The sequence below is a fragment of the Rhinatrema bivittatum genome, chromosome 6 (genome assembly GCF_901001135.1).
Source record: "Rhinatrema bivittatum chromosome 6, aRhiBiv1.1, whole genome shotgun sequence".
Taxonomy (NCBI): domain Eukaryota; kingdom Metazoa; phylum Chordata; class Amphibia; order Gymnophiona; family Rhinatrematidae; genus Rhinatrema; species Rhinatrema bivittatum.
Window position 1 is genome coordinate 151,462,549 of NC_042620.1, and position 16,763 is coordinate 151,479,311.

The window sequence follows — 16,763 nt, forward strand, 5'->3', positions numbered from 1 at the left end:
ACTGAGATGTTCTGTTACGAAAAAAAGCTTTCATTAACATTTCTCTATCTTGAGAAAAAACGCATTGTAGAAACAAAGTTCCTTGTCTTGTTATCTTTACTTCTGTGGATGTCTCCAGGAACTGTGTCAGATCTAATTCAGGTTCAGACACCTGATCAGGTTGTTCAATCCCTTCAGATTTTGTCATGTAAACCTTAGCTATAGTAGGCATCATTTCTTTGGGAATTTTTAGGATCTCCATTATATATTTTTTGACCATTTCCAAAGGAGAAATCCACTTCAGAATCGGAAAATTTAATATACGCAAATTTTGGTATCTAATAGAGTTCTCAATATTTTCCAATTTACGTTGTTGTATCAAATCCGCTTTTATCAATTGATTTTGATTTTGTTGCAAGAGAGAAATTTTAGATTCCAAAGTTGTAATTTTCTGAGTATTTAAAGAGGTATTTGTTTCCACAGTTAATAGTTTTCCAACTGAATTTGAAGTAACATCTACTAATGAAGTAATGGATTTCTCCAATACCATTATAGCACTCCAAATAGAGTCCAGAGTTATCTCAGTGGGTTTAAGAATAGCAGGGCGCAATAAATTCAGCACTGTAACTTGATTCTCGTCTCCCTCTGCATTAAAGGCCTCTACTCCCAGAGGGAATATAGAAACATCGGGGGAATCAAAAGGACAACAATAGGGGGTCTTTTTTTTTTACTAATTGGGTGGGGATGAGGCTTAAGCACAGGGGGTGGGGTTTGCTCCTGGGCAGAATTTCTGCTGGGCAGGAAGGGGTTATCTGCTGGGAGGATTCTCTTCTGGGGAGGGAGGAGCAAATTTAGGACTTTATTGTCATTTTGGATTATAGGCTGGGAAAGGGAAAGCAAGCTCATTGGCAGGTGCAACATCCTGCCAGTGCTCTCAGGGAAAGTTAACTACATTTCATGAAGCGTAGCTAACTTTTTGAAATGTAATTTAGGTTATAAGGTTTATTGCCATTTAAATAATAATGAGCTGTTTATATGAATTTGCAGGTAACACAGCTCATTAATGTTTGCTGCATGTTGTCACCAAATTTTCTTGGTTATCTGTAATGCAGAAGTGCATGTTACCAATAATATGCATTAATGTATTTTTGACATGTATTAAACACTTAAGCCTAGATTCATTAAGTTGCAAAGTTTTATCATGGGAGGGGTCCCACTATTGCAGGGGATGTCTCTGCAATAGTGTAGCCCCTTCCTCAAAAAACCTTTGTGGCTTTAATACGTGTTCTTTTGTCTCGCAGCCAAAAGGACTGCCATCATCTTAAAAGGCTTCTGGCGCCCCCCCCCCCCCCCCAAAAAAAAAAAAAAAGAATCTCATGGCCACATGCAGAGGTTCAGTAGGAGTCAGTTCTGATCCCCAACTCAACCTGGGGCTGCCAGTCAAGGCAGTCCCGACTCTCCCAAAGTGTAAAAATAGTTAAAATGTTCAATCCTGGCTCCTGACACTCTCCCACATCATCAATCATCAGATTTAGGCTCCCCTGCCATACCTACCTCCCTTCCCCTCCCCAAGGCAAAAATAGGGTCCTGGCCCCCTTTCCCATACCACCCAACTCCTACCTCATCAAAAACAAACAAAACAAAATTTGTGTCCAAGCCCCAACCTCCTATGCACCCCACCCACCTCTTACACACCCTAGAACTTTAACTTCAAGTCTGGGCATCCGCGTTGGAGCTAGGGCACACCCTTGCACCCAGCCAGGTCAACATCATTTTGGAAAATGGCACCAACCTGAACTTGCCCCAGCCATATGACCTGGATCTGGTCCATGGACCTTGCCTCCCTCCACCATTCCCACAGAAATTGCAGTCTCATGTTTACTGAGACTGTACATCTGACAACTGAAACAAAGAAATTCAAACATGACCTTAAAACATGGTTATTTCAAAATGCATATAACCTAACTTAACCTTTTCCCAAATCAGTACTTACTCCTACATGGAAAAATTCATTATGAACCTAAATAAAGAACTCATTACCACTTTACTCTCCATCCCAGTCCAAATAAATATATCTGAAACATCTCCTCTCAACCCCTAACTTTATATCCCTCTGGTACCTTACACTAAAAGTTCTACCTCATCCCTGCTACCTCATCCCTGTATATCTCACCACCTCTGACCTCCTTAATCAATATGGGGTAGATTTTATAACATGTGCGTGCGGCGTACATGTGCACGTGCTACCCAGCACACACATGTACACCTGATTTTATAACTTAGATTTGGCTTTTGGGTACTTGCCAGGTACTTATAGCCTGGATTGGCCACTGTTGGAAACAGGATGCTGGGCTTGATGGACCCTTGGTCTGACCCAGTATGGCATGTTCTTATGTTCTTAAGTGCAGCCATAATCAGAGTACACGCCAAAGTGGAAGCTGCCCAGGCAACCTTAAAACTAGAATGGGTTAGAGCAGAGGAGGAAGAGCAGAGTGTTGCCGCCATTGATGCCATTGCTGAATGAACAAAATCTGAGTTAAAAGCTAACTTAGAAGTATTACAAAAGGGAAGGAAGCATTTGCATCTAAGACTCAGATCCTTGAAAAGGCTGCAGGATAGGATGGTAGGGAGAAGAGAATTAGTCAAATTGCCTCGGAGGATCCAGTTCAGTATACTAGAGTCAATGTACTAAGCCATTCCACTAGGTATTCCAGCTTGCCCTCCCAATACGAGAAGGAGGTGCCAGATGTTGAGATAATACAGTCTTCTCATAAAGTAAATATCATTCCAGAAAGAGTCCAGCTCAATGAATGTCCCAGCATGGATTTGCTACAAATGGATCCAAGTAGGTCTGCTCTGAGACACACACTATCTCATGCTAACACTCAACTACCCTACATGAATTGTGATCATAATGTGGCTACAACCCAGTCTCAATCTTACATGTGCACGTCACACGGCCAGAGTACATCTGACTAGCCTTGCCCTACCTTAATATTCAAAACTGACATGCCAGATGATGAATAAAGACATATGGGGGCAGATTTTTAATCTTACATGCGCGGGGTACATTTGTGTGCGCTACCCGGCACGCACAAATGTACACCCGATTTTATAACATGCGCGCCCTACCGCGTGCATGTTATAAACTCCAGGGTCAGCGCGCGCAAGGGGGTGCGCACTTGTGCACCTTACACGCGCCAAGCCCTAGGGGAGGCCCGATGGCTTTCCCCATTCCCTCCGAGGCCACTCCGAAATCGGAGCGGCCCTGGAGGGAACTTTCCTTTCGCTCCCCCCAACCTTCCCCTCCCTTCCCCTATCTAACCCACCCCCCTGCCCTATCTAAATCCCCCCCCCCACCTTTATTGCAGGCGTAACTTGCATGCACCAGCCGGCTGCCGGCGCACCAACCCCCGGCACAGCTGCTGTGCCGGAGGACTCGGGACTGCCCCGGACAGGCGCCCCACCCCCGGACTTCTGCCCTGCCTCCGGGCCCGCCCCGGCCCGCCCCTTTTTCAAAGCCCTGGGACATACACGCGCCCCGGGGCTTATGCGCGCCGCCGAGCCTATGCAAAATAGGCTCAGCGCACGCAGGGGTAGGTTTTAAAGGTTACGCGCATAACCCTTTGAAAATCTACCCCATAACTTTCAAGGCTATCCCACAAATATTTCATCATACATAGACTGAGGCCACGGGCATGCCAGATCTTGCTAAGTACATGGTTCGTCATGAGTTTGTCAATACAGGCCTCACCAAGTTCAATCACTGCCCAGAAAATTATAGAGCATGGAAATCTATATTCAAAGGGATCATCTCAGAACTGAAAATTATGCCAAGCAAGATTAATGGTTGATGAAATGGTTGGAGAATGAATCTTCAGAATGCATAAATAGTCTAAGGTCAGTACACATACATAACAGGATACACATACATAACAGGATACACATACATAATCCCTCAGTGGATTTGACTGTAATGTGGCAAAAACTTGAACAATTTTATGGTAGCCCAGAAGCAATTGAGAGTGCTCTGTTCAAGAATCTTGAGAGCTTTCCAAAAATCTCAGATAATCACAAGCTGCAAGAGCTTGAAGATCTACTACTGGAAGTCGAGACAGTTAAACCTGACCTATTTCTTCCAGGCTTCAGCTATCTAGACACAGTAAATGGAATATGGCTAATAATGAAGAAACTGCCATTCAGCCTGCAGGAAAAATGGGTTTCCCAAGGTTCAAGATATAGAATGGCCAATAATGTTACTTTTCCACCATTCTCAGTTTTCTCCAGTTTCAGACAGGACTTACCGGTAATGAAAAATGATCCAAGTTGTATGCTTGATGTGTCAGATGTGACCAGCCCAAGCCACCCCTGGGATGAATGACTAACTTAAAGGTATGGTAACATTAAAAAAAAAATCTGAAGTTTTCTCTGTGGCATCTACACCTTCCATCCTTCCTACTGCCAGAAATAAGAAGGTAGATAATCCAGATAGACAATGTCCTTTGCTCAAGAAATCTCAGCCTCAAAATTAAGGGCTATAGTGTCAGAGAAAAGCCACTAGGTGAATGTAAAAACTTGCTGAAGAAATTTGAAATCTGCTTGATATGCTGTTTTTCTACAAATCACGTCTCTAAAGACTGTAAAGTAGCCATTAAGAGCAAAGAGTGCAACAGTGAGAAGCATGTTACTGCCCTGCACCCAGATATTACAAAAATCAACTTCCATAAAGCTTCTCTCCCCATCTCAAAGGATGTTGGGAGGGAGATGAAGCATAGCCAGAAGTTATTCTCAATTGTACTAAAGTTTGTGGAGAAGGCTCTTAGGGAAGATAAGGCCATTGCAGAAAGACTAAATGAATTCTTTGCCTCTGTGTTTACTAATGAGGATGTTGGGGAGATACCAGTTCCGGAGATGGTTTTCAGGGGTGATGACTCAGACGAACTGAACGAAATCACTGTGAACCTGGAAGATGTAGTAGGCCAGATTGACAAACTAAAGAGTAGCAAATCACCTGGACCAGATGGTATGCATCCTAGGGTTCTGAAGGAACTCAAAAATGAAATCTCTGATCTATTAGTTAAAATTTGTAACCTATCATTAAAATCATCCATTGTACCTGAAGACTGGAGGGTGTCCAATGTAACCCCAATATTTAAAAAAGGCTCCAGGGGCGATCCGGGTAATTATAGACCAGTGAGCCTGACTTCAGTGCCGGGAAAAATAGTGGAAACTATTCTCAAGATCAAAATTGTAGAGCATATAGAAAGACATGATTTAATGGGACACAGTCAACATGGATTTACCCAAGGGAAGTCTTGCCTAACAAATCTGCTTCATTTTTTTGAAGGGGTTAATAAACATGTGGATAAAGGTGAACCGGTAGATGTAGTGTATTTGGATTTTGAGAAGGCGTTTGACAAAGTCCCTCATGAGAGGCTTCTACGAAAACTAAAAAGTCATGGGATAGGAGGCGATGTCCTTTCGTGGATTACAAACTGGTTAAAAGACAGGAAACAGAGAGTAGGATTAAATGGTCAATATTCTCAGTGGAAAAGGGTAAACAGTGGAGTACCTCAGGGATCTGTATTGGGACCGGTGCTTTTCAATATATATATAAATGATCTGGAAAGGAATACGACGAGTGAGGTTATCAAATTTGCAGATGATACAAAATTATTCAGAGTAGTTAAATCACAGGCAGACTGTGATACATTACAGGAGGACCTTGCAAGACTGGAAGATTGGGCATCCAAATGGCAGATGAAATTTAATGTGGACAAGTGCAAGGTGATGCACATAGGGAAAAATAACCCTTGCTGTAGTTACACGATGTTAGGTTCCATGTTAGGAGCTACCACCCAGGAAAAAGATCTAGGCATCATAGTGGATAATACTTTAAAATCGTCAGCTCAGTGTGCTGCAGCAGTCAAAAAAGCAAATAGAATGTTAGGAATTATTAGGAAGGGAATGGTTAATAGAATGGAAAATGTCATAATGCCTCTGTATCGCTCCATGGTGAGACCGCACCTTGAATACTGTGTACAATTCTGGTCGCCGCATCTCAAAAAAGATATAGTTGCGATGGAGAAGGTACAGAGAAGGGCAACCAAAATGATAAAGGGGATGGAACAGCTCCCCTATGAGGATAGGCTGAAGAGGTTAGGGCTGTTCAGCTTGGAGAAGAGACGGCTGAGGGGGGATATGATAGAGGTCTTTAAGATCATGAGAGGTCTTGAACGAGTAGATGTGACTCGGTTATTTACACTTTCGAATAATAGAAGGACTAGGGGGCATTCCATGAAGTTAGCAAGTAACACATTTAAGACTAATCGGAGAAAATTCTTTTTCACTCAACGCACAATAAAGCTCTGGAATTTGTTGCCAGAGAAGGTAGTTAGTGCAGTTAGTGTAGCTGGGTTCAAAAAAGGTTTGGATAAGTTCTTGGAGGAGAAGTCCATTAATGGCTATTAATCAATTATACTTAGGGAATAGCCACTGCTATTAATTGCATCAGTAGCATGGGTTCTTCTTGGTGTTTGAGTAATTGCCAGGTTCTTGTGGCCTGGTTTTTGGTCTCTGTTGGAAACAGGATGCTGGGCTTGATGGACCCTTGGTCTGTCCCAGCATGGCAATTTCTTATGTTCTTATGTTCTTAAATCACAAGCGGATTGTGATACATTACAGGAGGACCTTGCAAGACTTGAAGATTGGGCATCCAAATGGCAGATGAAATTTAATGTGGACAAGTGCAAGGTGTTGCATATAGGGAAAAATAACCCTTGCTGTAGTTACACGATGTTAGGTTCCATATTAGGAGCTACCACCCAGGAAAAAGATCTAGGCATCATAGTGGATAATACTTTAAAATCTTCGGCTCAATGTGCTGCAGCAGTCAAAAAAGCAAACAGAATGTTAGGAATTATTAGGAAGTGAATGGTTAATAAAACGGAAAATGTCATAATGCCTCTATATCGCACCTTGAATTCTGTGTACAATTCTGGTCGCTGCATCTCAAAAAAGATATAGTTGCGATGGAGAAGGTACAGAGAAGGGCAACCAAAATGATAAAGGGGATGTAACAGCTCCCCTATGAGTAAAGGCTGAAGATGTTAGGGCTGTTCAGCTTGGAGAAGAGACAGCTGAGGGGGGATATGATATAGGTCTTTAAGATCAAGAAAGGTCTTGAACGAGTAGATATGAATCGGTTATTTACACTTTCGAATAGTAAAAGGACTAGGGGGCATTCCATGAAGTTAGCAAGTAGCACATTTAAGACTAATGAGAGAAAATTATTTTTCACTCAACACACAATAAAGCTCTGGAATTTGTTGCCAGAGGATGTGGTTAGTGCAGTTAGTGTAGCTGGGTTCAAAAAAGGTTTGGATAAGTTCTTGGAGGAGAAGTCCATTAACGGCTATTAATCAAGTTTATTTAGGGAATAGCCACTGATATTAATCGCATCCATGGTATGGGATCTTCTTAAGTGTTTGGGTAATTGCCAGGTTCTTGTGGCCTGGTTTGTCATCTGTCGGAAACAGGATGCTGGGCTTGATGGACCCTTGGTCTGACCCAGCATGGCAATTTCTTATGTTCTTATGTTCATTTGACAAAGAACATCCAAAAGTACAATCTGCTGAGGCAAAAATAACACAACATGTATATTATATTTACATGCACTCCTGCGGTGCCTACCAGAACACTCTGCAAAAAAGACACTTGGAACTCCTATGGAATTAGACTTTTTGTAATGCATGTTGAGGAGGGCGACAGGACCTCGGAAGACTGCGGGGCCGAAAGTCTCGGTGCTGCTTACCCTGTGAGCCGAAGTAAAATCGGGCTATGGCTGCTCTGCTGTCCACTGCGCTCCGGATCGGCTTTCCTTTGCGGCAGCTCTCACCAAAAAGGGTGGCCGCTGTTCTGCGGCAGCCCTTTAAGGGAGCCATTGCGTCATCGGCCGGCGCCAGAGGCGCCGGCCGATGACACCCTACTCTCTCTCTCCCTCTGCCCCTCCCGTTCCCATACTCCTGCGGACCGCCACTAGCATGCTAGTTGAGAACCTTGAGGCCACCCTTGACTCCAGATTGAATTTCAAAAAGTTCATTAATACAACTAAAGAATGCTTCTATAAGCTACAGGTCCTAAAACAGCTAAGACCGCTATTACACTTTCATGACTTCCGTTCAGTTCTTCAAGCAATACTGTTCTCAAAGATTAACTACTGCAACGCACTTCTACTCGGTCTCCCTGCCTCATCTACCAAACCACTACAGATGCTACAAAATGCAGCAGCCAGGATCCTTACTAACTCCCATCGTAAGGACCACATCACACCTATCCTAAAAATCCTACACTGGCTACCCATCCACTATAGGATACTCTTCAAGACACTAACCATTATTCACAAAACCATATACCAGCAATCCTCCCTCCAACTCTCCATCCCTCTAGAACTCCATACTTCTGCAAGGCTGATTAGATCCGCATACAAAGGTTCACTCCAGGCTCCCCCAAACAAATCCTTTGTTCACAACTCCATTCAAAACGAGCACTATCCACCGCGGGACCACTCCATTGGAATTCACTACCCCCGGACCTACGCCAGGAAAAATGCCATCTCTCATTCAGAAAGAAACTGAAAACTTGGCTGTTCACCCAAGCTTACCGCTGAAGGAGCCTTCAATCAACCATTACTGACTCTCTCTCCCCACCATTACTTCCCCACCCGTTCCCCATCACCTCGCCCTTCCCCGTCTCGATCCCTACCCTTCCCTGTCCTTCGATTGCCTCCTCTGCTCATCTACTCTAAGGAACTGTCATGCTAATACCTACTCATGTTAAATTGCCTGCTGAATTTTAGCAACTCTATGTTAACCATAAGTGTCCTGCTACTTAATCAATTGTTCGCCACTTTTTTCTTAATTCGTTTGAACTTCTTCTTTCTCTTCTAAAGCCCATGTTTACACTCCCTGTTTATTGTAACTTTGTCTTCTCTATCCTAGTTAATTGGTTTCCCCGAGTTATATTGTAAACCGGTACGATAAGACATTGTCTTGAGCATCGGTATATTAAAAAGAATTAAATAAAATAAATAAATAAACATACACACAGGCTCTCAAACAGACACATTCACAGGTGCACAGGCTCGCTCTCTCTCACACACACACACACATAGGCTCTCACACAGATACATACACATGCACAAACTTTGAACCAAAGGCAAAGGTCACATAATCCCTATCTTCCAGAGCTTCGGTCTTAGTCCATTGTTTGTATCTTACCTTTGATGTCCAGCTCATCCTGCTTCTTATGTCCTCTAGCTACTCTAGGACATGGAAAGGCAGGTCTCACTGGAATACTGTCAGGTTAGGTGAACAAGTCACTGGATATCTGTGAACTGTATGTTGAAAATATTGCACTAGATGCCATAAAACTCAGACCCAATTTAAAATGCTTATTTTAGCATTTACAGTATTGAAGCAATATCTTCAAGATAGAGTAGAATGGTATCAGCTACACTCTAGTCCTCTATTTTGAAAATGACTGGGGAGCAGAGGTAAGAGTGTTTTCTGTAATAGCACCACTACTTGGAACCAGCTTCCTAGTGATCCCGGCACCAGGTGGTTTCTATGACCTTCGGGAAAAAGTTAAAAACCTGATGTCTTCAGACCATGGTGGGATGAGCTCCACTATGGCCCTTCCTGACTGGTGGGGGGTGGGGGGGAGAGAGTGAAGTTGTGTGTGCGCTCACACACAAATGGAAGACAGGCCTCTCCGATGGCCGCCGATAGCCACTGGCAGCTTGAACACCGGCAGCTTGCAGCCTCTCTCCTTCTTCGGCTGCCAGTGGCCCCGTGGCCTCTCCTCCTGTCCCTGGCTCACTGCCTTCCCCTGGTGTGCTGCCCCGTACAAATGCATGGTATGCACACTGGTCACACCGGGCCTGCTCTCTGCGAATAAAGACTGAGTTAAGCTATCTGTTTAAATTACTCATAGGAAATGCATAGCGGAGACAGCACAACGTGCAGGAAAATTTTCTAAGAAAAACTTACACACATGTTTTTCAAAACTGAAAAGTATGCAGTTAAAGCTAAATACTGCCCAGATTTCACATCCTAGAATACCTCTCCACTATGTGCGTAATTTTACTGGCATATTGGGTGAGCAATTTCTATGGATAAAGCACTGTTTTATCCACAGAATCCCCTTTGAAAAATAACCTCAAGGAGAGTGTTTTATCCAGCTTTTACACATCTGGGTATGTTCAACTGAGTGTCCATGCTACTGAATATTCCAGCCAAGTTAACTGGATAAGTTTATCAGGCTAATTTTGCTGGCCAGCTAGTGGCTCAATATTGACCCCTTGCTATAAAGTTTATTAGAATAAACTTGTATATGTGACTTACATGCACAGGCTTTCAAGTAACATTCAATTTTTTCTTTTTCTTCTTTTGTTATTTAAAGACTACAGATTCTGAAGGACCACTTTACATACTCACTCTATGTTAATATATGCCGCTCACTTTTTGAAAAGGACAAGATGCTCTTTTCCTTCTGCCTAAATGTGAACCTTCTGAAGCATGACAAAATGGTTAGTACTTCCAATCACATACAATAAGAATTTATTATATGCTAAGTAGTCTTGCTTTGCAGAAATTACATAGGGTAGTGAAGGTAGAACCTCAAACAGCATTGAACAAATGTATAAATAGGAACATTGAGGCCGATATTCAAAAGATCTAGGCCAGAGGTGGGCTCAAGGTCCACCAGCTAGTTGGGTTTTCAGGATATCCCTATTGGATATACATGAGAAAGATTTGCATGCACACTGCCTCATTTGTATGCAAATCTGTCTCATATACATTCATTAGGGATATCCTGAAAATCCAAATGATTGGTGGCCCTCGAGAAATGGAATTGCCCATTGCTGATCTAGGCATTTAACTGCTTACCTAGGTTCCCTAAATTAAAATTTATTTTCACTCTGAGTGCCTAAATTTACTAAGGGCCAAGCATTTATATGCTATAAACTGTATTTAACATGTGTAAATGCACTTTACCCATGTAACTGGGCTTTTTACAATTGCTACAATATATAAATTGTCAATAGGATTTACCCACATAAAGTGCACTTAATGCAGATAAATGGCTTTTGAAAATTGCTACGGTAGTATGTTATATTTACATGCATAACTCCTATAGGTACGTACATTTAAGATTCTAAAATGTAGATGGACCAGAGATCAGGTCAGATTGGGGGAAAATAAGTTAGGCAACTAAGTGCTAATTTCTAGCGCTTGGCATCTAACTTAGAGCCTGATTTACTAAGGCTTTTCTATCACTTTGTGACTATGGGAAAAATGCTTAGTAAATTAATCCCTTAGGTGCTTAAATATAGATAAACAAATAGCAGGCCTAAGTTTTGGGTACCCAGATTAGATGCCTATTTTGTACCACACTTAAGGACTTCAATTTAGACACTCAATTATTTTTGAAAATCAGCCACATTCTCATAGGGATGGTAACTTTTATTTCATCAACCTGCGCCCAGGGATGCGGCCATTTTATAACATATGTGCGTATATGCACACATGTTATAAAATAGTGCGCCCAATTTTAAGTGAACGTAGGCTGAATTGCATAAAATGCCACATCTACCACACAAGTGCGGGGATTTTAAAAGACACATGTAGTGACACATGTAAAAGACACATGTGGTGATGCCATTAGCAGTTTTACCAGTTCATTCGTAATTTACCCAGGTAAGGAATAGGACTTTCAAACCCCCTAGTTTAATAGCCTCCCTTCTCCCCTGTTAGCCCTCACCCTTAAAACCACTCCAATCTGTCTATTTATCTTTATTTTATAACTTTCACATCATCCATAGCAGAAGTAAAGTTATGAAACAGGGGCCTTTGCCTGTGAGAGCGGCACATGCCTGTGCGCATTACTATTTGCACGCTAACTCCAAGCTAAAATTCAGGAACGTCCATGCCCTTCCCAGACCACACCCCGCCCCTTTTTTTGAATTTTTCATTTGTGCACGTGGCAACAAGTACGCATGTATCTAGGGGGCTTTTAAAATCCGCCTGGCGCATGCCGGCCCAACATATTTGCACACCCCTAACTGATGCATGCATTGGGTTTTTAAAATTTACCTTTAAGAATGTACTTAACACATGCATCTTTAACCTGACCCATATTGATCACATCCATCTCAACTGTTAATCTTTCTCCCCCATCATCTCCTCTAACCTTACTTGGATCAGAACTGAATATAAAGAGTAAAGTACTCTAGAATAGTATTTCAAATTGGCCACAGTTGCAACTTTATTTGACATTTGTCATATAACACTAAACAGAAATGCATCACATGCATCATTGTTATAAAATCTGACACCAGCAGGGCATTCTGGAATAAGGCCCTGGCAGGGCAGGACTGACTGGGGATTGCTTCTGCCCAATTTAAATCCCACATCTATGATGTAACATGTGGGAGGCAGATGGTTCCAGTGAGGCGTAGGAGGATGGTGAAAAGCCCTTGGAAGGAGGCAGGGTACTTAGGGGTCATTTATCAAAGTGCTATATGGTATTTTTGCATGCAAAAAGCACCTTTAACGCATGTGCCATAACATGTGGTGCAATGCAAATTACGGGAAGAGTTTGGGGTGGGATTTCTGGCCAAGTGGGCTGGCTTTGCAATGCCATATTGCACAGTTTTAATGCAGATTTTAACTACACCTTTTTCATTTGCATTAAGCCATGTGATATGGCTTTATCGCACTTTGCAATGTTTTCGCAAATAGCATTTTCAGTATTTTAAGCTTCTGAGGGGGAGGGGGAGGGGGAGGGGGGAGAGAGAGAGAGAGAGAGAGAGAGAGAGAGAGAGAACCTAGCTATAAGGCCTCATACTAAGTAGGTATTTATATCTCTAAAGGATGCCCACCTAGCTACTCGAGGTAAGGTTTAGGTATTAGTTTAGGGGTTAGGGGGCCACTTTGACATGCAGAGTGCGATGTACGAACAGAACAGTGCACTTTTGTGAAGATTTGATGACCTTCGGAGTGAGGAAGGATGAGATATGTGCAATGTTCTCTCAACATAGCTTGATGGACTCTCTACCTGGGTAACATCAAGCTAGATTGAGAGAACATTGCACAAATCTCATCTTTGGGTGAGTTTCCTCTCTCTGAAGGACATCAAATCTTCACAAGAGTGCACTGTTCTGTTCGTAAGTCGCACTCTGCATGTCAAAGTGGCCCCTAACCCCTACACTAATACCTAACCTCACCTTGAGTAGCTATGTGGGCCTCCTATAGAGGTATAAATACCTACCTAGTATGAGGGCCTTATAACTAGTTAGTCTCTCTCTCTCTCTCTCTCCCCCCCCCCCCCCCCCCCCCAGTGGTTGTAGGTAGGAATTACAATTGTGGTACTTATTGTAAAGTACAAAAAAAAATCGCAGTCTGCACACTTTGTGATAAACAGGTTATTACCATAAAACACACCCCTTTTTGTATCGCATGTGATATTAAGTGCATTTTGACAAATCCAGGCATTCGATTTTAACTTTAGCGATGAATTCAGTTGGTGAAGAGAGGTGGGGAGCCTTTGTAAATGAAAAACAAACACAATTTTGCTCACTTATTTTGTTTCATTTACAAAATAAACAAAATAACAAAAGTCCTTGACATTTCTAAATAAATGCACACTGCTACTGTACAGTATGCATATTTGTAGAAGCTGTAATGTCTGGATTATGTTATATTCTATTATATTTTTAGAATTCTTGAAAAAAAAAACACTTCCTGAATTGGTTTAGAGTAATATATTTTTATATTGACTTCCTCAAACCACAGTTTGCCCCAGTTTACATCAAACATGGTAAGACAGGAATCAATAGATCATAATAAACAAATCATGAACAAAATATAGAAATGCACTAATACAATGCAGTCTTAAAATATAAATTCATCAGTAATATAATAAAATAACTAACACTTTAGAACCATGGCTCAAAACCACCCCAGTTTCACTAAGAATAGAGCTGCAATTACAAATGCAATAATCATTGCAGTTATTCCATTATAAAAAATATTTTTATCCTATATTCTTTTGTTTTCTGCCAACATAAAAATGATGTCAGTTTGCAGAATTCTTGAAAAGTAAAGGAGAAAATTCATTATGACTAATAATTATGGGCCGGATTTTAAATGCCCTGCGCGCGTAAATCTGGCCGAATTTATGTGTGCCGGCGCGCCTATTTTGCATAGGCCACCGGCGCGTGCACAGCCCTGGGACTTGCGTAAGTCCCAGGGCTTCGTAAAAGGGACGGGGGAAGGGGCTTATCCGGGGGCATGTCTGGGGTCAGGGGGCAGTTCGGGGCGGGGCCGGGGGCGTGGTGCCGGCCCGGGGGCATAGTCGAGGCCTCCGGACCAGCCCCCGGGTCGGGTGATGGCGCGCCAGCAGCCCGCTGGCGTGCGCAGATTAATGTCTGCTTTCAGCAGGCGTAAATCTGCCAACAAAAGGTGGGGGGGGGGGGTTTAGATAGGGCCGGGGGGGTGGGTTAGGTAGGGGAAGGGAGGGGAAGGTGCGGGGGGGTGGAAAGAAAGTTCCCTCCGAGGCCGCTCTGATTTCGGAGTGGCCTCGGAGGGAACAGGCAACGAGCGCCAGGCTCGGCGCGCACAGGTTGCACAAATGTGCACCCCCTTGCGCGCGCCGACCCCGGATTTTATAAGATACGGTCGGCTAAGTGCGTATCTTATAAAATCCAGCGTACGTTTGTTCGCGCCTGATGCGAAATTTTGGAAAAAATTCATTTTCAGGTTAGTGCGCACTAATGGGAGTTAGTGCACGCTAACTCTGCCATGTTAGCGTGCACTAACCCGAAAATCAGAGCCCCCCCCAAAAAAAAAACCCCGAACCGTGGTAAAAACAAAATTCCCATGGGGGGGCCCCGAAACAAAGCCCGACACGATATGAAAACCCGAAGCACATCTTTACACAGTGCTATACAAACTATACACAAAAAAGGCAGTCCCTGATCAATACAGTTTATAATCTAATAAAATAAACATACAGGACAAGAGACTTGGAACATTTCATAAATTATGATAATGGTTAAAAAAGAAAAAGAAAATTAATTAATGAGGCTAAAAGCAGACAATCAGGCCTAAGATTTAAAAGCAGCCTCAAAAAGATGGGTCTTTAGATGGCAATTAAACATGGCAAGAGAGGGAGCACGACACGTTCAGGAAGACTATGCCAAGCACATGGCATATTTGTGTTGCAAAAAGATTTTTTTAAGTTATGAGAAGAATAATTCATAGAGCTGATGTGCTAATTTTTTATTACTCCCTATATCTATTGTTCTGTAATGCTATTTTCTACTATAGATTGATGATTCTGAGTGGAATTTCCTGCTAACGGGAGGGATTGGGCTAGATAATCCCCATTCCAATCCCTGCACCTGGCTTCCCCAAAAATCTTGGGATGAAATATGCCGACTAGATGACTTGATGCTATTTAAAGGCATTCGTAAGGATTTTATGAGACTAAAGGAAGGATGGAAATCAGTCTATGACAGTATGGTATGTGCACAATAAAAGAAATTTTACTTACTTGCCATATTTCATTTGCAGTATTGATAACAGAAGTGTAGTGATGTGCTGTCAATTTATTATCAGGGGGCTCTCATCTGTTTTCTATAATTAATTTAACAAAGAGATACCAAGAATCTCCCTGGGAGACTCTTCTCACCTATTACTGCAATAGTGGATTGTAGCCTGTGGGTGAGTCAGAGGCAATTTAAGGGTAGGTTATAAAAAAAAGAACCATTAAGAAAAGGAGGAACAAAATGTAAGATACTTACTTGTTGAAATTGCTTTCAATTTAGAAATATTTCAAGCTGTGGTTGTGATATTGATGAAGGACTGATAAGTTCTAATTTTACAACATTTCAACTATAAAACCATTGAAAAATAATAGAGCTGAAATTATTTGATTTTATGGTGAGTCCTAACATTGTAACAAATTTTAGTTTATGAGAGAGAGAGAGAGAGAGAGAGAGAGAGAGAGAGAGAGAGAGAGAGAGAGAGAGAGAGAGAGAGAGAGAGAGAGAGAGAGAGAGAGAGAGACTAGTCATAATGCCCTCACACTAGATAGGTATTTATATCTCTATGGGAGGCCCACCTAGTAACTCGAGGTGAGGTTTAGGTATTAGTGTAGGGGGTTAGGGGCCACTTTGACATTCAACATGAGACATACAAACAGAACAGTGGTCTCTTGTGAAGATTTGATGACCTTCGGAGTGAGGAAACTCACTCCAAGATGATATTTGTGCAAGGTTCTCTCCACCTAGCTTGATAGACTCTCTCTACCTGGGTAACATCAAGCTAGGTGGAGAGAACATTGTACAAATCTCATCTTTGGGTGAGTTTCCTCTCTCTCTGACCATTAACAATGGACCCCAGTGGTTGAATGCAGGAAATACAACAGGTATGGCACTTATCGCAAAGTCTGAAAATGTTATTGCAATTTGCATTAACTTAGCTGTTCACATAGGGGCAGATTTTAAAACAATACGCGCACCGGTACTTTTGTTCGCGCCACCAGCGCGAACAAAAGTACACCAGATTTTATAAGATACGCACGTAGCCACGCGTATCTTATAAAATCCGGGGTCGGCGCGCGCAAGGGGGTGCACATTTGTGCAACCTGCGTGCGCCAAGCCCAGCGCGGCCTGCCTGTTCCCTCCGAGGCCGCTCTGATTTCGGAGCGGCCTCAGA

The 16,763-nt window shown here is 42.5% G+C and overlaps 1 protein-coding gene across 1 annotated transcript in view; it reads left to right on the forward strand.

Annotated features, from left to right (window-relative positions):
- The window catches only part of DNAH7 (dynein axonemal heavy chain 7), a 724,465-nt gene that overhangs the window by 575,025 nt on the left and 132,677 nt on the right, over positions 1 to 16,763 (forward strand). Inside the window, 2 exon segments of the mRNA XM_029606081.1 lie at positions 10,441 to 10,567; positions 15,372 to 15,566. Of these exon segments, the coding sequence (XP_029461941.1) occupies positions 10,441 to 10,567; positions 15,372 to 15,566 (322 nt within the window).